This window comes from Daktulosphaira vitifoliae, unplaced genomic scaffold (genome assembly GCF_025091365.1).
Source record: "Daktulosphaira vitifoliae isolate Bord-2020 unplaced genomic scaffold, ASM2509136v1 Scaffold_4, whole genome shotgun sequence".
Classification (NCBI taxonomy): Eukaryota; Metazoa; Arthropoda; class Insecta; order Hemiptera; family Phylloxeridae; genus Daktulosphaira; species Daktulosphaira vitifoliae.
In genome coordinates, this window is record NW_026099575.1 from 6,356,322 (window position 1) to 6,377,872 (window position 21,551).

General features: G+C 25.2%; 6 protein-coding genes across 7 annotated transcripts; 3 read left to right on the plus strand and 3 right to left on the minus strand.

Moving 5' to 3' along the window:
* The first annotated feature begins 9,657 nt into the window (after nucleotides 1–9,657).
* On the plus strand, nucleotides 9,658–11,283 carry LOC126903508 (pyridine nucleotide-disulfide oxidoreductase domain-containing protein 1). Its single transcript, XM_050681682.1, has one exon. The coding sequence runs from the start codon at nucleotides 9,829–9,831 to the stop codon at nucleotides 11,182–11,184; it is 1,356 nt and encodes a 451-aa protein (XP_050537639.1). The 5' UTR covers nucleotides 9,658–9,828; the 3' UTR covers nucleotides 11,185–11,283.
* Nucleotides 11,172–12,306, minus strand: LOC126903510 (pre-mRNA-splicing factor 38). Its single transcript, XM_050681684.1, has one exon. The coding sequence runs from the start codon at nucleotides 12,102–12,104 to the stop codon at nucleotides 11,259–11,261; it is 846 nt and encodes a 281-aa protein (XP_050537641.1). The 5' UTR covers nucleotides 12,105–12,306; the 3' UTR covers nucleotides 11,172–11,258.
* A 1,296-nt stretch (nucleotides 12,307–13,602) lies between these two features.
* LOC126903512 (prefoldin subunit 5) lies at nucleotides 13,603–14,405 on the minus strand. Its single transcript, XM_050681687.1, has 2 exons — nucleotides 14,275–14,405; nucleotides 13,603–14,197 (listed from the first exon to the last, which is right to left on the minus strand). The coding sequence occupies exon 2, from the start codon at nucleotides 14,185–14,187 to the stop codon at nucleotides 13,738–13,740; it is 450 nt and encodes a 149-aa protein (XP_050537644.1). The 5' UTR covers nucleotides 14,188–14,197; nucleotides 14,275–14,405; the 3' UTR covers nucleotides 13,603–13,737.
* A 131-nt stretch (nucleotides 14,406–14,536) lies between these two features.
* LOC126903509 (prostaglandin E synthase 2) lies at nucleotides 14,537–16,145 on the plus strand. The gene is made up of 4 exons (XM_050681683.1): nucleotides 14,537–15,018; nucleotides 15,078–15,484; nucleotides 15,539–15,751; nucleotides 15,808–16,145. The coding sequence occupies exons 1-4, from the start codon at nucleotides 14,704–14,706 to the stop codon at nucleotides 16,037–16,039; spliced, it is 1,167 nt and encodes a 388-aa protein (XP_050537640.1). The 5' UTR covers nucleotides 14,537–14,703; the 3' UTR covers nucleotides 16,040–16,145.
* A 302-nt stretch (nucleotides 16,146–16,447) lies between these two features.
* On the minus strand, nucleotides 16,448–17,713 carry LOC126903514 (protein LLP homolog). Its single transcript, XM_050681688.1, has 2 exons — nucleotides 17,440–17,713; nucleotides 16,448–16,663 (listed from the first exon to the last, which is right to left on the minus strand). The coding sequence occupies exons 1-2, from the start codon at nucleotides 17,594–17,596 to the stop codon at nucleotides 16,464–16,466; spliced, it is 357 nt and encodes a 118-aa protein (XP_050537645.1). The 5' UTR covers nucleotides 17,597–17,713; the 3' UTR covers nucleotides 16,448–16,463.
* A 1,321-nt stretch (nucleotides 17,714–19,034) lies between these two features.
* On the plus strand, nucleotides 19,035–21,543 carry LOC126903511 (transmembrane protein 208). 2 transcript variants are annotated; one of them, XM_050681686.1, is made up of 5 exons: nucleotides 19,035–19,201; nucleotides 19,261–19,416; nucleotides 19,485–19,621; nucleotides 20,985–21,069; nucleotides 21,149–21,543. In XM_050681686.1, the coding sequence occupies exons 1-5, from the start codon at nucleotides 19,196–19,198 to the stop codon at nucleotides 21,296–21,298; spliced, it is 534 nt and encodes a 177-aa protein (XP_050537643.1). In that variant the 5' UTR covers nucleotides 19,035–19,195; the 3' UTR covers nucleotides 21,299–21,543. The 2 variants fall into 2 exon arrangements, with proteins under 2 accessions (XP_050537643.1, XP_050537642.1); XM_050681685.1 differs by lacking the exon at nucleotides 19,035–19,201 and having other exon boundaries at nucleotides 19,252–19,416.
* The last annotated feature ends 8 nt before the right edge of the window (nucleotides 21,544–21,551 follow it).

A 21,551-nucleotide genomic window follows, 5' to 3' on the forward strand; every position in this document is an offset into this window, starting at 1 on the left:
GAAAGTTAAGATTTCTTTTTTGAAAAATGATTATCAACTAAAGTTTAGAGGTCAATAAAAAAATTTAACTTGACGGATAAATCTTACATTTTGTACAAATACTTTTTAACTATAGTAGGAGAGTTAAAGAAAAAAAATCAATTTTCATTTTTTAATAATGATTTAATTCTTAATTACTAATTAATAATTATCTCAAAAACATTGAGTGATCTTTATAAAAACTTGAGCCAAATTCAGAATTAGCATCAAATTTCAATATAAAATTTATCAAAATATTAAATTACACAACTCACAACACAAAACTATACTCGAAGCTAAAAAATTGGCTATTTAAGCTAACTCAAATTTAAAAATTACTTTTTCGACTTTAAAAAAGTAAAAAAAATTTAATAAGTTTAATTTCTTATGTCTTATGAACTTTATTCTATGTCAATTAAATTATATAATATTCATGAAAGTCAATATATTCTCCTAATAAGATATTTTAAAATAAAATAAAATACAAAACCTAGAATTTTAATAGAAAAATAGCATATTTTTGAATACGGTAGCCATTTGCGCATAGAAGATATGTCGTCGGGACAAATTTTTTTTTAAATTTTATAGTACATAAAATAAGCTTTAATTTGATATATGTTTGAAGGACGCAGTATTTCCGGAACATTTTCAAAAATTAAATTGAAAAATTTAGTTTTTGTAAAAAAGTTGCTATTTTAAATCCCCCCAATGAGCAGGTTAAGTGTTAGATTTTCAAAAAAATGATATCTAATGAAAGGGAAATGTCTAAGGTTTTAGTAAAAAAAAAAAATTATGTTGATTTGTTTATTTTTTAAAAAATTTATTTAACAATTAAACGTCAATGCTACTTTTAAATTATCTAGTGAATAACATTTTCAATGATAATAATAATTTTTTTACATTTTTTTACAATAAAAATTGTTAATTTTCGACATTTTTTCAATTTTTTTTACCTTAAATTGCCATAACTTTTTTAAAAATGACCGAATCAATATAAATTTTTTTTTTATAGATACCCTAAGTATTTACCTATCATTTTATATGTTTTTGTAAACATTTGACCCTTTACTAGCCCACAGAAAGGGTTTCAAAATGATGACTTTTTCACAAAAAATTAACTTTTTCAACTTGACTTAAAAAACTTTAGTAAAAAAAAAAAATTATGTTGATTTGTTTATTTTTTAAAAAGTTATGGCAGTTTTAAGACAAAAAAGTGAAAAAAATAACAAAATTTACTTTTAAAGTTGTAATTTTTTTGGATATTTCCCCCATTTGCGGGGAACGATGGAAAATTTTTCAATTTTTAAGGATAATTTCTTCAACTAGATACGATTTGTGATCTTTTGACGTATTGATGAAAGAAATCGGTCCAGTGAGAGCTAAGAAAAAGTAGTGACAGACACTTTAACAAATTAAAGTATTTTCTACTGGTATATGCCAATTAAATATTTTTTAAATACACAAATAAATTAAAATATAATAATTTGAAATAGTTTATTATCAAATATAATAGATAATTACAATATTATTATTAATCAAATTTTAAAAATACCAAAATCATATTACATTTTATTTTTAATTTAAATATAGAAAAATGTTTACTTTTTATAATGTTAAGCTTTCAAATGATTCTATACAATTGTCTGTTAAGTTTTTAGAGTGACAGCAAGAGTATTTGGATCATATTGAAAACCATAATTACTGTTACTTTCAAAAAGATTCATGACATGAGTATTAAAATTGTTTTCATCTATTTCTTGTAAATGAATATCATTATAAAAATAAATACGTCTTGTACATTCTACACCGTTTATAATACATTTTATACGTAGAACATGGTCGTTCAAAAATTCAGCAACTCTTCCTTGTACATACAAAGTTTCTGATACATAATTATCAATTTCTGTAGGATAGTCTTTTTCTCCTATTTGTATCAAAATATTTAAAGAAGTATAAATTTCATTAGTGAATATTAATTTAGCACGCGTTTGTGGTAACGTAACCATTTCAGAAACATATAATAATGAGTTTTTCATCTTTTTAAGTTCTGTGCAAAAGCTTTGATATTTTTTAATCAAATTTTCTAGACATATATTTTCATTATAGTACAAATTTCTCCAATTTATCTTTAAAAAATTTGTTAATTTCAATAGTTGTTGTAGATCAAGAGCATAGTGAACGCACAATAACAAATGGAATTGCCATACTTTATCGTTAAAATTCTCTTCTGTAATTATTTTATCGTCCTCAAATAATGTACTTAATTTAAAATATTCAACTTCATTTTTTAAATTCCGACCAAATAATGTAATTTGATTAGCATATTGATGCACTGTTAATTTTTTCCACGCTGCGTGTTGCACCAAAGTATTAAATTCATTAACAGTTATGGCCGTTACTCTAAAATTAAGAGAATCATAAATAAAAAGTAAAGAAAATAAATACAATTGAAACATTTTGTAAAAATTATTTTTCATAAACAATACGATAACTGAGATAATACGTCTTCCTTTTTTATACTAGTAAATGGTACTCTTCTCTTTAATTAGATAAAAATACACAATTTTTATTTTCGGTCAAATTTACAGTATTGGGTAAATAATGTCTATTAAAAATTTGTATTTACGCAAATGTAGAAAATTTGTGGTATTATTTAACAATTAAACGTCATTGCTACTTTTAAATTATCTAGTGAATAACATTTTCAATGATAATAATAATTTTTTTACATTTAGAACTTTTTTATTATATTAAGCATCGTATTAAAACGAAATATTTTTAAGCCTCGATGCAAAGCTGAGAATATATTAATTTTACTACAATGTGTTTTTTTTTTTAATATTTATTTTTTGTGTTTATGAACGCTTAATCTCTGATCTCGCTGGACCGATTTTTATGAATTATATGACAAAAGATCACAAATCGTATCTAATCGAAGACATTATCCTCAACATTTTAAAATAAATTTCCTTTTTCCACGTAAACAGGGAAAATCCCTCAAATATAACAACTTTAAAAATTGTTAATTTTCGACATTTTTTCAATTTTTTTTACCTTAAATTGCCATAACTTTTTTAAAAATGACTGAATCAATATAAATTTTTTTTTTATAGATACCCTAAGTATTTACCTATCATTTTATATGTTTTTCTAAACATTTGAACTTTTTCAACTTGACTTAAAAAACTTTAAAACTTAAAAAAAAAAAATTATGTTGATTTGTTTATTTTTTAAAAAGTTATGGCAGTTTTAAGACAAAAAAGTGAAAAAAATGACAAAATTTACCGATTTTTAAAGTTGTAATTTTTTTGGATATTTCCCCCATTTGCGAGGAACGATGGAAAATTTTTCAATTTTTAAGGGTAATGTCTTCAACTAGATACGATTTGTGATCTTTTGACGTATTGTTGAAAGAAATCGGTCCAGTGAGAGCTGAGAAAAAGTGGCAACAGACACAAAAAAAAAAACACATCATGGTAAAATTAATACCTTCTCAGCTTCGCATCGAAGCTAAAAACTAATAATGTTCAAAATTTTACAATTAAAATCAAGTAAACCTATGAATTCACACATAGGTTTGCTGATTTTTCATAATTATTAATTAAATTTATACTGATGTATAATTTTATCATAACATAAAATTGTATTCATATGTTATTTATTATATTTAGTATAAATGAATTGTTTGATAAAAAAAATATTTTCAAGGATACCTAAATTGTTAGTTTTATATAAATAACAATCTTAAATATTTTTCTTTATGATTTGGTTATATAAAATCAGAGCTAATTATCTTATGGTATAATGCTGTAGAGAAGCTTGAAAAAATTAGCCAAGCTAATGAAAACGAATAAAATTGTGCCTAGTGTCTTAATATTTTTGATTTTCTTAGGAAACAATAGTCTTAATAATTACTAAAAATAGAAAAATTAAAAATTGTTTTTTTAGGTCAATCGATTCAAAAAAATATTATTTATTTGAGATTTCAAATAATTCTGTCTTTTGTCAGTAAAAATAAACTCATAAATTAGCATTATTATTAGTTATGGGAAATATCGAATAGTTCGATAGTTACACAATATATTCGAATAGTTTTTAAATAATTCGATAGTTTATGCTAAAAAAAACACACTATTCGGTTGTATAAAAACAATTCAAATAGTTATTCGATAGTTTAAAATATTCTAAAATACCCATCACTAAATATTATACCATATTATTACGCACCCGTTTTGTTTTATAAAAAGACGATTTCAAGATAAATACAATATATAATTTTATATTTACGATAATATATCAAAAGTATAATTGTTGAAAAAGTAAATAAAAAAGTTATAATTGAAAAGTATTTAATTTATGTATTTATTAATATTTTCAAGAATATCATTTATTACAATTTACACTTTATTTTTAAAAAAGTTTTTAAGATAAGTGAATAATTTTTTTCTACTTATAATATACACAATATCAACCAAACTGCACAATAAAGAAAAATTTAAAAAAAATTTAAGTTTACTTGAGACCTACTAGAAATATACCATATAATGACATTAATTATGATATCCACGCTATCAATTTTTGACTTAAAATTTTGAAACTTAAAAATTTGTATTCTATAGTAAAAATCAAACTATGAATCCTTCAATATTATAAAAATAAGAATCTGTAGTTCCACTTTTTTGGAAAAATAGTAAATTTGATTTTAATAATATTTTATCAGCAAGAATGTGTTAAAAATATTTGTTTAATGATCTTATATTGTGGGAAACACAATATATCGAGTGACACTCAAATGCCAAAAATTCAAATTTAGGTTTAACTGCACAAGTTCGCAGTCTAGTCATTTCAGCATTAACTTTAACTGTTGGTGTTTAGCTTAACATCGATTAGATGGCGCGCTCTAGCCGCAACTTTAGCACCTAATCGCAGTTCGACCTACATGGCTGAACTGCACTGATTTTCCCTTCTTTTCCCCGCCAATGTATATGTGGTTAAGTAAAAATTTTGTTATAAAAAAAAAATGTTTAGTGTGTTAAGTTGGGGGTTTTTTTTTTATGTGTCTGTGATATTACTTTTTTTTGTTAAGTTTGTTTTAAGAACAGATATATTAAATAGGTTTATTTTTTATTGTGATTATTGTTTATTAGATTTCTAGTTATAGGTAGGTAAAATTAATATTGGTGTCATTCTGAAAATATTAGTGTTGTGCCAAAAAGGAATTTTTAAACCAATCGTGTAACCAAAAAAAATATATATATTTTTTTATAATTGTTTTATTTATATTTAGTATTTATTGTCCCACCAAGGCAATTTTTCAAATATTTATTTACCAATATCATTGCAATTAATTGTTATTTTTTTATAGTTTTGTAAAATTGCATTTTATTATCATATTATTGGTTTTATTATTATTCTTAGTTTTAATTAAACATCTATTGTTACTTAGCCATTTCACTCCTCTGATTAGTGTAGGCGAACCCTCCCTATTCAGAGTACTTGTGTTTTGATCAGAAGATTCTTCCCTTTCCTATTCAAAAATACAGTCCACTCGTTCTCTATAAAGAAATTATAGGTGCCGGGTTTAGCGGCATAGTATTTGCAGCCCCCTTTTAAACAGTTGGTTTTAGCGGATTATATGGAAAATAGTCTACGTTCAAGCCCTTATCCGATATTATTCTACTGCATCCAACATAAAGCATGTTGCACAGTAAATTCTTTTTAGGCAGATAAAACGCAACATTTCCATAAGTTGCCCCTTGCGATTTATGAATAGTCAATGCCAATACCTCAACCAAAGGTAATTGTGTTCGAGTAACTTTCCGGTTCTCTGAGTTACCAATTTGAAGTTCCAAATGCGTAGTTTCGAAAGGTATTCAAAATACCAGTCGTCAAATATTTTTCTTTGAGGGGACATGTTCCCTTTAAGTTTTTGTATTGTAATAGAACCTACTTCTGGCTCATCAAATTTTGTCCACACTCTATGGACAACTTCTTTATCACTAACAGTTACTGTACGGTAGATTTGCATCAATTCACCAATAGCACCATTTTAGTAAAAATTTTTAAGTAATCCATTGCTATTTGTCTTGGAAGTTTTTTTGCTCAGTGATATCCACTTTTCTACCCGTTGTATCAATTGCTTCAGACACAAAACTAGTAGTATTTAAACTACTTAATATTTTTCTATTCATATCACCTACCTCTTTATTTGTGGTTTCTCATATCACTTTCGTCACTATTAATTCTATCGCAGTTGAGTATTTGGCCACTATTTGATCAAAATATTCGTACAGCGGTGTGGATAAAACTGTTAGTTATTGGTAAAATTCATCAAAAACAATCACATTTATATCACCAAATGGTTTGTCAATACGTAGAATATGTCTAAGACGTTAATCAATGTAACCAAAAGTATTTAAGCCAACCATAGAAATTTTATCAATTGTGAGTAGTATGACTTTAGCCAGTTGACACAATAAAGTATTTGATAAGTCAGCGCCAAGTTTTATTAATATCCTAGAAAAATTATTGATTGGTAATTTAAATGCAGTATGAAGTGTTAGACCTCTTATTCCGTATGTTGCTTTGCTTGTAAGCGCTGTGAGTAACATAGGAGTAAGTGACAAGTCATCTATATCTGGCCTGAGATTAGCTATTCTAATTCTAGATTGAGCTAAAGTCCGTATAAGAATAGATTTACTAGCCCCAGCTACATAACATAAAATACTATGTGTACTTGGTTCCCATATTTGCTGTCAAAGTACATTAGTTACATGTTAGAGAATCATACGTTGACCTTCATAAATAAATTTCACTAGGTTCAGTGCTCGAATTGGGGGGGGTGCGCAGGGGGACGTAGCTCCTCTACTTTTTTTTAAATTTTTTTGCGCACCCCAACTACTTTTTTTTATAAAGATGGGAGGACGGTGGAAAATACCACCTCTTTTTTTTTTCTTTAAATATTAGTATGATAATGAAATATGATTTATTAATAAATACTAAATAAAGTATTACTAAATAAAGAGTAAAAAAAAAAAAAAAGGTCTTCAAAATACTAGGGACGCAGTTTTCAAATTGTTAAGTTGAGCTCCCCTACTTATTTTTGGCCAATTCAAGCACTGACTAGGTTTATTAACGAACCTAGTGTTCGTTATTAATTTTATGTACATTTCATTGATTTCATTATTTTTATCTCAATTGTCAGCATCGCCATTGTCTTATATCCAATCCCCTACATCCAACATTATCTCATCATGTGGGATCCAATCACCTGGTAATTCAGTCTCATTAATATCTTGTTGCTTTTCAACGTTATTTATATATTCTTCTTCTTTGATTGAACTAATAATACATTTGTTCAATATTTTTTTCATATACTTCTTGACAATTTATATCTTCTATATCACTGCATTTATTTCTCCAAGGAAAAAACAACATAACTCTTTTCTTATAAAAGTCAGCAGGACTTATCAATACTAAATATTATGTATAGAATAATTTTTCGAATTTTACGCTGTGCATTAAATTGTTGGGTTTCCCAATTAAAACATAATTTTCATCAAATACATTATCATTTGATTCAGTGTCTATTTTATTATCATACTCAGAATTATCCAACTTTTTAGATGATTTTTGTTTACTTTTAAACAAACAGCTAAAGTTAAATTTTCGTAATAATGTGGTCTACATGAATAATATTCAGTGAAGTTGAGAAAGTATTAATTTTACTATGATGTGATTTTTTTTGTGTCTGTCATTCTTTTTTCTCAGTTCTTAATAGATCAATTTTAATAATAAATACATAAAAAAACATGGATTTAATCTAATTGAACTTATAATTACCAAATAATGGAAAAAACACTTTAATTTTAGAAATGTAGACAAATATCTCAAAATTACGGTACTGTAAAAAATTATAATGTTATTAAATTAATATGTTGAAAATAATTCGTGCTAAATTTCAATTCAAAATGTCATTTTTAACTTATTATTTGATACTTTAACTTTGATTTTTATGAAAGTTTATAATTTATATGTGTTCTTGCAACATCAAGAGTTACATAGAAATGATTACTAACCCTTCTATTCAAATGATTTATTAAAATAAAAATACAATAAAACGTTTTTATCAATATTTTAGTTTTCCTTATAAATTTATTGTTATTAGTAATTATATAAATTTCTGATCACATATTAATCTAAAATTATAATTTCATTAAAATTGGTCAAGTAAGAGCTGAGAAAATTTTAAGACAGACATAAAAATAAACCATATAGTATTATATTTTAATATAAATTACAATGTCCTCTCCCAAGGGGAGACCAAAGTGATAAGATCCTCGATATTCATTGGATATTATTTATTTTAAATTTTTTTCCATCTCAAAAAAGAGTTAAGAAAAAAAATGTAAAAAAGAGATTTATTGACTGGTGGGGTCCGAATTCGTACCCCGGTCGTATAAAACCGTTTTGTATACGACGCAGCCACCGTATATTATGCGAATTTCTAGCTACAAAAGACAATTTAAGCTAGTTCTTAAATTCAAAGCAGCTTTTTTTAACTTTGAGGAGGCAAAAGAATTAAAATAAGTATAAATTTATATTTAATGTAAGTTAGATTTATGTAAATTTTATAAAAAATGGTATACTTATTACTATGACTTTAAAATAAACAAAAAAAAAAATTAAATTTGAACACAAAAATAGTATGTTTTTTAATTATGGCAGCCAATAGCATATATAAGATAAGCGGTCAGGACAAATTTTTTTTTTTTTAATTTATAGTATATAACATAGGCTTTAATATAACATATGATTAAAGGACACAGTATTTCCGGAACATTTTCAAAAGTTCTACTTTTTATACGTATGTTTCAAATTTTGAATGCCCCTTGTATAAGGGGAAATTGCCCGAGTAAAAAAATAGTATGTGGGAAGAAAGGGGTTTATATAATGTATTTAGAAACAAAAATTTGTGTTTTTGTAAAACGCGTGAAACACAAAATGTGGTACAGTTTAAATATCAAAGTATACTGATTACAACAAAATAGTTCTAAATTATAACTTTCAGTGTAACGTTTTAATGCATAATGAAGCAACAATTAAAGGTTCACTAAGTAAAAATTCATATTTAGTCAGTATATAATTTGTGAGATATTACTAAGAAATAATACACATAAACGAATGTATACACACGCATTTGTTTATACCGATTACCAAACACAAACGTAATTAGGAATCGTAAGACAAACGCTATTTCTCATTTATTAAAAAAAATTGCTTTATTATATATCGTTTTACTACCATTTCCTTAAAATTCAATTTCCAAAGAATCATTATTTATGAAAAGCCTTTTAAAATTAATTTATTAGGAGTAATTCTATGTTTACATTTAAATTGCTTATAAATATTTAATGTTATTAATTTATAGACTAAATATTTATTAACAGTCTTGTAACATATAAAATAGTAATATCACTGTTATTAAGAGTTTTATACAAAGATAACATTTTTTAAAGAAAATAATAGTTATCAAGATTGATAATAAGTTACCATCGCTATTTTGTATACTAGTTCTTCATGATAGTGGTTATCTATATTCTATGGGTATTCTGCTGAGACATTGATAGTGTTATCAAAGTTTTATTACTAACTAATTTTTAACTTGCAAAGTTAATTGAAAGTAATATATTTTGTAAGTTAGAAATTTTATTCTTATTTATGAATAAAACATTTGCTTCATTAAAATTTCCGTAGAAATGTAGAGTATCTAATTTTTATTATTTGAAATTATGTTGTAACTTGTTCGTTATGAGTACTCTTGAAGAAATCGAAGCTACATATGTTGTAGTTGGTGGTGGTATTGCAGGAATAAGTTGTATTGAATCGTTAAAGTTATATACAAGTGATATAATATTATTAATTTCTGAAACACCCACAATTAAAATTGTTACCAATGTAAAATATCATACAAAACTTGCAGCAGAATTTGATGTTGAAGGCAGAAGTGTGCATTCTATTGAAAATATTAAGTATATTATTGGAAAAGTTATTTCTATTGATTCTCTTGCACACATAGTTTACACAAATAACAGTAAAGTAAAATATAAAAAATTATGTTTATGTACTGGAGCCACACCTAAACTGATAAATAATCAAAATTATGTTATTGGTCTACGAGATACTCATTCTGTAGAATATTTTCAATCAATTCTTGGTCATGCTAAAGAAATATTAATTATAGGCAATGGTGGTATTGCTACTGATTTGGTTTATAAATTGAACGGTATTAAAATAATCTGGGTCATTAAAGATGATCATATAAGTTCACACTTTTTAGATGCTGGTGCTGCTGAATTTTTTAGTGATTATGTGAATACAACCCAAAAACAAAGTGGAGTTGTTAAAAGACATAGATATAAAGGTGAGGAAGGAACTAGGGCAGCTTTAGGTCCAGATTGGCATAGTGGCCCTATGTTTGGTAATAATAAAAATAAAGAAGTTATTGTTGAATACATGACAACCATAGAGAGAATTTCTAAGAATGAACGAGTAAAAGTAGAGTTGGCAAATGGAAAAATATATGAATGTGATTTTGTTGTATCTGCAACTGGTGTTGTACCAAATAATAATATAGAATTGAAAAACAATGAACATTTTTTAATAGCTCCTGATGGAGGCATAAAAGTGAATTGGAAAATGGAAACCAATATTCCTGATGTGTTTGCAGCAGGTGATGTATGCACTACTGATTGGAAATCTGAACATTGGTTTCAAATGCGATTGTGGTCTCAGGCAAGACAAATGGGAATGTATTCAGCAAAATGTATGTATTTTACCCATATAAAAGAAGAATTCTATCAAGATTTTAGTTTTGAACTTTTTACACATGTGACTTGCTTTTTTGGATTTAAAGTTATACTTTTAGGTTTATATAATGCTCAAGGATTAAACAAAAAAGATTGTGAACTATTGGTACGAGTGACTAAAGGACATGAATATATCAAGTTAGTATTGGAAAAAGGAAAAGTTGTTGGAGCCATGCTTATAGGAAATTCTGATCTGGAAGAAATGTGTGAAAATTTGATATTAAATAAAATAGATGTTACTAATCTTACTGATGATTTACTGGATCCTAACATAGACATAGATGATTATTTTGATTAATATTTTATTGTATATATATATATATATAAAAAAAAAAAAAGGAAATACATGTATACTTAAAATAAAGTTACAAATTACTTTTTATAAGGTGATCTTGACCTATGTCTTCTTGATCTATCACGATCATGGCTCCTACTTCTTCTATGACGGTCTCTATCTCTTCTATCACGATCTCTACGGTCACGATCACGATCTCTATCTCTTTCTTTATCCCTATCTCTATTTTTGTCTCGTTTATCACGATCACGGTCTCTTTCTCTTCTTTTATCTCTTGCTGGAGACCGTTTCTCTCTACTATCTTTTTCTTTCTTTTTTTCTATAACTTCTTCTTCATCTGAAGATTCAATACCTTCATCAATATCTTCTTCCAAAATAGATACTTTGGGTTCTAGTTCATTATTCTCTTCTAAAACATGTCTACTTTGAACACGAGGTAAAATAACATCACATACACGTTCTTCTCTTAATAATGAATCAATAAATTCATCCATATAAATAAGTTCAAATTGTCCTTCACGATTTTGACTCCTTAATTTACGACTGTCGGCCAGTAATGGTTCCAAATATTTATAACAATCTACTGAAGAACCTGTCAATCGCATATAATATGCACCTAAAGCTCGAACATATTTGAATTCTTCATTTTTTATAAATTCTACAATAATATCTTTTTCTGGTTGTATTTGCAGCATTTTTAACGTGAGACAAAGGAATGGTGTAGGTTTGATATTTCCACCATAAACACCTCCAATATAACGTATTGACATTGCTTTGTCCACCAACAGTTCGGCTGAAAGAGCAAAACATTCTTCTTTCCAAAACTTGTTATCATAAATACGGGAACGGATAATTTTTTCAATTAAATATTGAGGATTAGTTCCATGTACAGTCTTTGCATCCTTTACAGTACGATTGGCCATTCTTGTTAAATAAATTCATGCACTTGCTTAACTAAATTTAATTTCATAATTCTTTCCAAATGGTTTTGAAGATCTTGAGCACAGGCTATAGTACTTAATAAATTTTATACAACAAAACTTTAATCCTCAAAAAAAGACGCCGTTTTACCAACGCTAAAAACAAATTTTAAGTCTTTCATACACACCGTTTAGATAATACAAATATGATGCTATGATAGGCTGCAAAAGATGTATTTGTTATCTTTATGTTACCTACTATTACCACTATAGCCTAATAAATACTTGCATTTATAAATCTGCAGTTACCACCTTTATATTATAGATACCACGGTTTTCATGAGTTTTTATCTAAAAACCATGTTGAAACTAATATTTTTATTACATCGATTTTTTAATAACAGCTAATATAATCATGATGAATATAATTTATAAATTCCGAATCGAATTAAACTAATCACTCTAATCTTGTGTTCTTGAATAGTAATGTAAGGTTACGTTAACGTTGAGACAATTTTCTTTAAATTAAAATAAAATAATTTATACATATTAATGTATTAGAATGTACAAGCATAATAAGCCAGCTGTATAGATATTAATTTTTTATTACAACCATTTTAAATAATGGGTTACTGCTTTAGGTGACGGTAATAACTAGGACTAGGAATTAAATGTATATAAAAATTTTATTTGAGCCACTTTGAAGGGTTCTAATTTTTTGCAACTATCATTAATAAGTATATAAATATGTTTCGTTTTAAAGGGGATAACTGTCCTATGTGTCCAGAACTATAATCTCATGAAATAACTTTACATTATTTTCAAGGCAATAAAAATGTTTACGGATTTATGATATTCAGAATAATCCAAAAATGTATAAATGCATATAATTTCAAGCCTTGATAATTACGAATTAACCAACAACAAAAAATTATTCAATGAAACTATGCTTGAAATTAAAACTTTGAGGCCTTGTTAGGGATAACGTTTTGCGATTAGTACCGATTGTAATGAAAAATTATTTTTTAAATTATATGTTTGATGTCCAGTGAATATACTGACACTATCTTTTAATATATTATTTATATAGTGCATGTGAAAAAATAAAATTTACAATATCGTCTTCAGGTAACCTCAATAATAATAATAAAAATTTGAAAAAATTTACTCGTTATTTTTTTAAATGAGTTAGTAAAATATAAATGTTCATCTATATTGATACAAATTTCAAAATATTATTCTTATTAAAAATTTGAAATTTTTTTAAAAGAAATTTAATATAACTTCTTCATATATTTTTTAATGAGGTTGAACACTACCATACAAAAATATCAATTAATTTCAAAAGGTTAAGTTGATCAGGTTTCATAATCCATGAACAAGTATTGAATGCCTTCTATATACCCTTAGATAAATAGATGACATTTTGTATCATCTTTTATAGAAAAAATTATGTTATATTTTTTTTAATAATTTGTTTGTTATATTTTTGTTTAGAAAACATTAAAGTACTTAGAGAAACTTATTTTTTATGTTGTTAAATAAAATGTTAATAAAAGAAGTATACAAACAACATAAATGTTTTAATTAAATATTAGGGAACATAGATTAAAAATGAATTTAGTTAAAGCTATTTTTATTTATTTTCAGTTTGTGCTTGCTGTAATTTGATCTCTAGTACTTCTGTTATAACATTTTGAAGTTTCTGTTTTTCAATTCCAATTTGTTGAATGCTTTCCATTTGTTCAACAAGAAAGTTAACACGTCTTTTAAAATATTGAATCGCATCATCTATTTCAAGACGCAAGTAGTAACCAGCTCCTATGCATACGGTAACATATTCAGGATCAGCCAATTGTCCGGCAGCATACATTGATTTTGTTAATGGTATCATTAATGATGTACCAGTTGGTCGACCTTTGGTACTTTCTAATGCTTCTTGAGAGCTCAAATAACGTTTTTGTGCAATTTTTAGAGATTGAAGTGAATCTTGAATTAAACTAACTTCTTTATACATTTGTTCCTTCATTTTAGCCAATTGTTGAACATTTAATTTCTTTAAGTCAATTAGTTGAGGTTGTGCCATGTTTGCAAAACTATTTAAAAAAATTAAGTTATTCGACTATGATATTATTCTCGAAAATAATCCAGCTATATTAGTAAATAAGCTTACCCTGAATTTTATGACTTGTAATTGTACTAATTATTTCTTTACTTTTGATTAACATGAATAAAATAAATGAGAAATAAGTGTGATATTCTTATCAAAAACATGCTAATGGCCGTATTTAAAATTTATCAGTAATGATAAATTTAAAGATATTTATATTTTTGTGATAAAAGCAAGGGTTGAACGGCGATGATTATCTGAGTCGTGAAATTGAGATCTCAAGGATAGATTCGTCATTATTGAAAAATATATAATTTTAAAAATCTATATAGAAAAATATTTAATTTCAAATGCAATCATGTATACTTCATGTTAACTATACGTTGAATATAAGTTTTTATTACAAATAATTTGTTTATAATATTTATATTAATTTAGTGCAATAATTTATTCTAATTTAAATATATTTATTTACTTATTGATAATAAAATAATGATGGCTCTACGTTTAGCTATCCGAGGGAATCTAAATTTTAGTTGTTTAATTACTAGACCTGTAGTATTTCGCATGAATCAATTAAATAGATTTAAACATTTTGATAATAGAGAATCTCCAATTTCCAAACAGAAAAAACAAGAAGGAAGCATACTACGTACAATGGCTAATGGGATTGCCATTGGTGTGGCTATTGGAATTGGATATTACTATTTCACAGATTTTGAAAAAAAATTACCAGGTTCAATTGTAAATACACCCACAACAGTATCAAAAATTCAAAAACTACCTGAAATTAAAATTACTCGCGAAGTAAGTGGTCAAATCTTAACTTTCTTCTAATTAATTGATTTAAAGTTTAATATTTTTAGGTACATTATCACAATGAAGAAAAAGCAGATTTTATTTTATTTCAATATCCCACATGTCCATTTTGTTGTAAGGTTCGAGCATTTTTGGACTACTTTAAAATATCATACAATATTGTTGAAGTTGACCCTATGCTAAAGCAACAAATTAGTTGGTCATCATATAAAAAAGTTCCAATTTTATTAGTTAAATTGGGTGATGGTTATATACCACTTACAGATAGCACCATGATAATATCAGCAATGACCACATATTTAAAAGATCCATCAGTTAATATTCAAGATATTGCAAATTATTATCCATCTGTGTCTTTTGTAGACACAGATGGTAAACGAAAATCTGAAATTATGAATAAATATTTTATAATGAATCATGAAGAATCAATTAAAGATAAACAACTAAAATTTGAGTAAGTTAGTAATTAATTGATAAAATATATAGTGCATTTTTTCTTTTGTAATAGTGATGAAAGAAAATGGAGAAAGTGGTCAGATGAAGTTTTAGTACATTCTTTATCACCAAATGCTTACCGAAGTTTGCCTGAAGCTATAGATTCATTTAAATGGTTTTCAGTAGTTGGTCAATGGGAAAAAAATTTTCCGCTTTGGGAGACTATTTTAATGATTTATGGAGGTGCTTTTATGATGTGGATAATTAGCAAAAAATTAAAAAAAAAGTATACTATTTTATTAATTATAAATTAATATGCTATTCATTTGTAAATTATTTTAGGTACAAGTTAAAAGATGATGTTCGCCAGTCTCTTTATGATGACTGCAACATTTGGATGAATGAAGTAAAAAAAAAAGGGGAAACATTTATGGGTGGTAAAAAACCAAATTTAGCTGATTTGGCTGTCTATGGTATATTATCTAGTATAGAGGGTTGTATGGCTTTTGAAGATGCATGTAAAAAAACTGATATTAATATTTGGTATAGTAATATGAAAGCAGCAATCAATTAATGTTATTCCTATTTCAATTATGTAAATATTGAATTAATACTTTGTTGTTTTGTAATTATTGTTAGATAGGTAAAATATACTAAATAAACTATGAAAATTAATTATATTTTTATTATTGTGAATTAAATAGAAATATATTTTTTTAATTGTTTGGAGAATTCTCCACGCTAAAAATATATTGAGAGCATTTATTATTTTTAATTATTTAAAGTAATATTTCATGAATAAGTGCTATCCTAGGATATATTATAGTACTATTATGATGTTTACTGAGATGGACATTTGTATGATCACCTATGTATTTGAGCAAAAACTATAATCAATATTTATAATGATATATTTTACTATCAAAAGGTAGAATTGTACATATATGGATTAGAATAATAAAAAAAGAAAATGAAAAAAATATTTTATTCAGAAAAAATCATTTTTTATTTGCCGTTTTTAAACGTTTAGCATTAAGCATTTTTTGTTTTTTATAACTTTTTAAATATTTTTTGTATTCTTTTTTTCTTAGCCATGTGGGGTGTTGTACTTTTGGCTTTTTGTTTGATTCATCTTTATTTTCAGCTTTGTTTTCTCTATCAATTTGCATTTTTTCTTCTTCATCTTTTTGGGCTTTAACTAAAAAAATAAGTACTTTAGATAGAAGACTATAATAAATATAATGTTAAAAAGATGTTAAAGATATTAAAGCGCTAGTTAGTGGATAGGGTGTGTAAAATAGGTTACAAAGGTTTCTTTTTTAACAAAGAGTAAGAGTTTTTATAGTACTACTTCAATTATTATACATAACTAGACTATAAAATCCAACTAAATTATCTTGCACGCAATGATTAGGTGATCAAGGTATGCAATGAACGATTTTGCATTATGTAATGTATGTCAATATATTGATTTTATTACATATTCAAAATTACTATGCACATTATTAAAAACAACAAAGTTAAAATTACATGCTATAATATCCATTATAATGCTAGTATAATAAATATCAAAAATATTATCAATTGTACTTTGATTAAAAAAATATAGATAATTAACACAATAGCCTTTATCCCAAATATTTGTTGTTAATTACAAGGAGCCTTAACTTGTTAATGGAATCTTACAATGGCTGGGATACAATGTATGGGGACAACATGTATGTCTATGTTAAAATTCCCATATGGTTATCCATCTGGGTATCAGAAGCAAACAATGCAGCTGAATATCTGTGCTAATGCGGCGATTGAATGACACACTGCCCAACACCACACATTGAAAAAAATGTATGAATTCAATAAATACAAAAGAATGAAAAGGCTAATTAAGGGTAATAAATATTGTATGCCAAAAAATTTTATATATAAGATAATAAAATAAAAAATATTGGCGCATATTAAATATATAAAGATTACCTAAACAAACATGTTCTATTACTCCATCTTCTTTTATTTCTATTTCGCCAGCTTTAACTAACATATTCTTCAAGCGATCCAATTCTTTAACTCCATAGCGAATACGTTTGATTGCTCTCATCTTTCTACGCCATTTACTACGAAGACTTTTAGCCATATTTGTGAAATATAAAAAAATAAAGTCGTCAAATAATACAAGAAAATATAAAATCAAATAGAATAAGATATCCCAACTTGATTATTTTGAAAGAAAGCACATGACATTAATGTAACAATAATAACGAGATAAGATAAGAATTTTATGTTATCAGAATTTTTTAATAACCTGGTTAATATCACTTTTACAATATAAAAATTATTATAAAAATCATGTAAAATTTACATGAATAATTTAGGTAAAATATATATTATTTATATTTAGGTAAAATTAATAATTTACCTTCAATTAAAGGTTTTGCTGCGAAAAGGAAGTAATTCCATAATTTTTAATTTTAAGATTATTGTTAACAAGTTCTATATAATATATAAAGTTTGTAATTTTATTTATTAAATTACTTGATAACGAATGTATGAAGGTAATAACATTAGTCGTTGTCAATTCCCCAAACTGTCAATTTTCAAATTTAACATGTGTCTTTAAAGGATTTCAATAATAGTCTTTAATTTCATTAATTAATCCTAGAATTCACATTAAAATAAACATGATTATTTAAAATTTAAATAGTTTATTTATTATCTCTCAAATACGATTGCTTAAAATTGGTTAATTTGCCAAAATACTGTGTCGCTTTTGTATTTTTCTAGTATTTGAAGGAAAATTTTTTATTGTTTTTATTTGTTTTCAGTATTAGACGTCTTCAAATCCCCTAAAAGCCAAACCTCTTTACAGAAAATTCTTTGTTCAATCAATTTTGAGATTGTTATATGATCTAAAAGAATATAATTATATGATGTCATATTAAATTTTGATATTATAACGAAATTTTTTTTATAAGAGATATAAGACTATGTGTTATATGAATAAATTTGTATTTTAATCATAGTATAAATTAATGAATTACAATAATTTATAACTCCACTTGAGATATTAGTCTATAGAGTAGCTCATTTTAGATTTTATTGTAAAAATAAATTTAAAGCACAATACAATTAGTATATTATGAACAGAAATAGCAAATATGAGGCTTGTTGTTTCAAAAGCAATTCTATAAATATTTCAGGAACAAAAAAAATTTTAATTTTTAATGAAGTTATATGAGGAATACTATTTTTTATGATCAGTTAATGGTGCTATAGTTTTGTGAAGTGTTCAATCATTTTAAAGACCATGAAATACAATATAAATTTTAAGAAAATACCAAAAAGATTTTTTGAAAAAATTATGTTGTAGCTGGTTTTAAAACTACAATCTTCATATGACTTGTTGAAGAATGAAACATTAATAACAAATGCTTCATTGGATTATTAATAAGCAATTAGGAAAAACTATAGAATGTGTACTTGTTCTTATTATTTGAACGGTGAACGTGTATACACGTGTCGTTTAGTCTATTCCAACTTACCAATTTGTGATAATATATTCGTGATAAGAAATCGGTAAATACGAAATCGAATCTTGAGAGGGTAGTCTTACTGATACCTGCATACGTAATACTAAGTTGAACAATGTTATAGCTCCCTGAAATTGAACTATTTATTTAAAATATAGTTTTTAGAATTTTTTTTATTAGTTTTTTTAGTAATTTTAATTTTAATTATGGCGGTATGTTTTCATACTTTTATTTATTTATTTTTTGTATTGAATTTATTTATATGTTACAGCCACAAAAAGGAAAGACTGGCACTAAAGGACAAAAACAAATACTTGAAGAAAATTTGTCCACCCTGAATTTTTATCGAAATATGATAATTGCTGTTAGCTTAATATATATTGTGTATAATTTAGCATTTGGAAATGTTTTTTCACTTACGAATATTGTATGTTATTTTTATTTTATGTTATAGCATTATGACAATTGTGTGTTAATAATTTATTTATTTTACAGTTTTTTTATCTTTTAGTTATTGTATCACATGGAGGAAGTTATCGCTTTATGTCTTATATGGCAAATGCAAAGTATACAGAGAGTGGTCAATTGCTTGATTCTGGTACTGATTTAAATATGGAAGGAGGATTAGCCGAGTAATATATTTATTTCTTGAGTAATTTTATTTACAAAAATAAAAATATTCTTAAGTTCTTAAAAATAAATTAACAAAATTAAATCAAATTAGACTCTAAAAAATGTTAAGGCCAATACTAATAAAAAATTTGAAAAAAGTTATGTCTTTAAAACACTTTGGAGAATAATTTGTATGGTAAAAGGCAATAATCAACTGAACTTTTGTTACTTCATATCTAAATATTTGTTAATAATCTTGTAATATCAATAAAATAAGCAAATATTCATTATAATATATGTTATAATTTTTTACTCTTCTTTTCTTATATTTATAAGCACTTAATCCTTTTTGTTTTTCACTATAATAAAGAAAGTCAAATACATTATGAAAAATATTTTTAAAACTACAAAAATTATAAACTTTTTAATGTCTTATTATAAACTATCAGGGATCTAATTTTTTTTTTTTCTTCTGTTGATATTTTTTTTATTAAAAACATATGTTAGATTTGATAAAGTATGATTTAAAATTAATATTAGGTAATGTATCCAAATTTAACATCATAGAAGTAAGATGTTAAATAAATTGTACAGGGTGATTGACTAACTATGCCTCATGAATTATCTCTGAAAATATAAGAGTTATAAACAATTTTTTTTTTTAATCATTATGGATCTTTGATGAGCTGTTTCACGAGAAAATTTAAATTTTTACCACCATCCCTTTTGCTTAAAAATAGTGTCAACTTCATATTTTCAAATGGCAACACTATTTTTTTTTTATACCATTATATTTAGTTTAATAAAAAAAAAATGTTTTGTAAAAAAAATATTTTATTTTATTAAATATTAAGCGCTCCACGGCTCTCTAAAGTTTAGGGTTTATTAAGAAAAAATCATTACAGACGAGAACGTTATGGATCGTAAATCGATAAGCGCTACCACTTCTTATCAGTACACTAAATAATAACGATACTATATTTACCCGACTACTGTTTTATTTGTTAAATCCCCTAAACTTTAAATAGTAATATCTCGCTTAGAATTTATTAAAATTGATTTTTTTTTTTTTGAGAAAATTTTTTTTTTTATTTATAACAAGATTAATAAAAAAAAAACCTCGGTTGCTATTTGAAAAACTAAAGTTGATATTGATTTAAGGGTTGTCAAGTAGCTCAACAAAGATTTATAACAAATAAAATAATTACATATACGATAATACTAATATTTTTAAAGAAAATTCGTGAGGCATAGTTAGTCAATCACCCTGTACAAAAGTGATATTAAGTTTGAATGATTGAAATAATATTTAGTATTTAAAATAAAATAATATATTTTTAGTAAAAGTTCACTATTTATATGTAAAAATTCTGATAATTTCAGACATACGAAAGATTTAATTATTTTGACATCAGGATGTCAACTTTTATCAATAATTAGCAATTACTTTTGGTTATTATGGTTATTAGTAAGTGTATTTAAATTTTTATAATTCACTAGTTACTTATACTAAAAAGAGTTTCATATTAATTAATTTTATTATTTAGGCACCAGGAAGAGCATTTTATATATTATGGACTAATTTTTTGGGACCATATTTTATGCAAAGCTCTGCTGATAATATACCTGAGGTGAATGAAAAAAAACAAAAGAAATTAGAAAGAAGACAAAAAAGACAACAAAATGTACGATATTAACTTCTTAATATTAAATAATTGTATTGAGTTAATTGTTATTGATAAAAAAAAAAACTTTCTTGTGTCTATTGAACTATGATTTATTTTATATTATATATAATTATTATTATAAGTTTTCATTTCTTTCTTTTCTAATGTCACTTAGAATAATTTTGTGGATAACATTTTTTTTTGTATATTTAGTTTTTGTACTTGAATACATATTGTAAGACTATTAACAAAACATAAAATAAAAATGTATAAATTCAATATT

Bases quoted from the DNA above. Each gene is read 5' to 3' on its own strand.
- LOC126903508 (XM_050681682.1), top strand. From the start codon at position 9,829: ATGAGTACTCTTGAAGAAATCGAAGCTACATATGTTGTAGTTGGTGGT.
- LOC126903512 (XM_050681687.1), bottom strand. From the start codon at position 14,187: ATGGCACAACCTCAACTAATTGACTTAAAGAAATTAAATGTTCAACAA.
- LOC126903511 (XM_050681685.1), top strand. From the start codon at position 19,252: ATGTTACAGCCACAAAAAGGAAAGACTGGCACTAAAGGACAAAAACAA. The intron at 19,622-20,984 runs GTAATATATTTA...TGATAATTTCAG, and splicing joins ATGGAAGGAGGATTAGCCGA to ACATACGAAAGATTTAATTA. The intron at 21,070-21,148 runs GTAAGTGTATTT...TTTATTATTTAG, and splicing joins TTTGGTTATTATGGTTATTA to GCACCAGGAAGAGCATTTTA.
- LOC126903514 (XM_050681688.1), bottom strand. From the start codon at position 17,596: ATGGCTAAAAGTCTTCGTAGTAAATGGCGTAGAAAGATGAGAGCAATC. The intron at 16,664-17,439 runs GTAATCTTTATA...TTATTTTTTTAG, and splicing joins AATAGAACATGTTTGTTTAG to TTAAAGCCCAAAAAGATGAA.
- LOC126903509 (XM_050681683.1), top strand. From the start codon at position 14,704: ATGATGGCTCTACGTTTAGCTATCCGAGGGAATCTAAATTTTAGTTGT. The intron at 15,019-15,077 runs GTAAGTGGTCAA...TAATATTTTTAG, and splicing joins AAATTAAAATTACTCGCGAA to GTACATTATCACAATGAAGA. The intron at 15,485-15,538 runs GTAAGTTAGTAA...CTTTTGTAATAG, and splicing joins GATAAACAACTAAAATTTGA to TGATGAAAGAAAATGGAGAA.
- LOC126903510 (XM_050681684.1), bottom strand. From the start codon at position 12,104: ATGGCCAATCGTACTGTAAAGGATGCAAAGACTGTACATGGAACTAAT.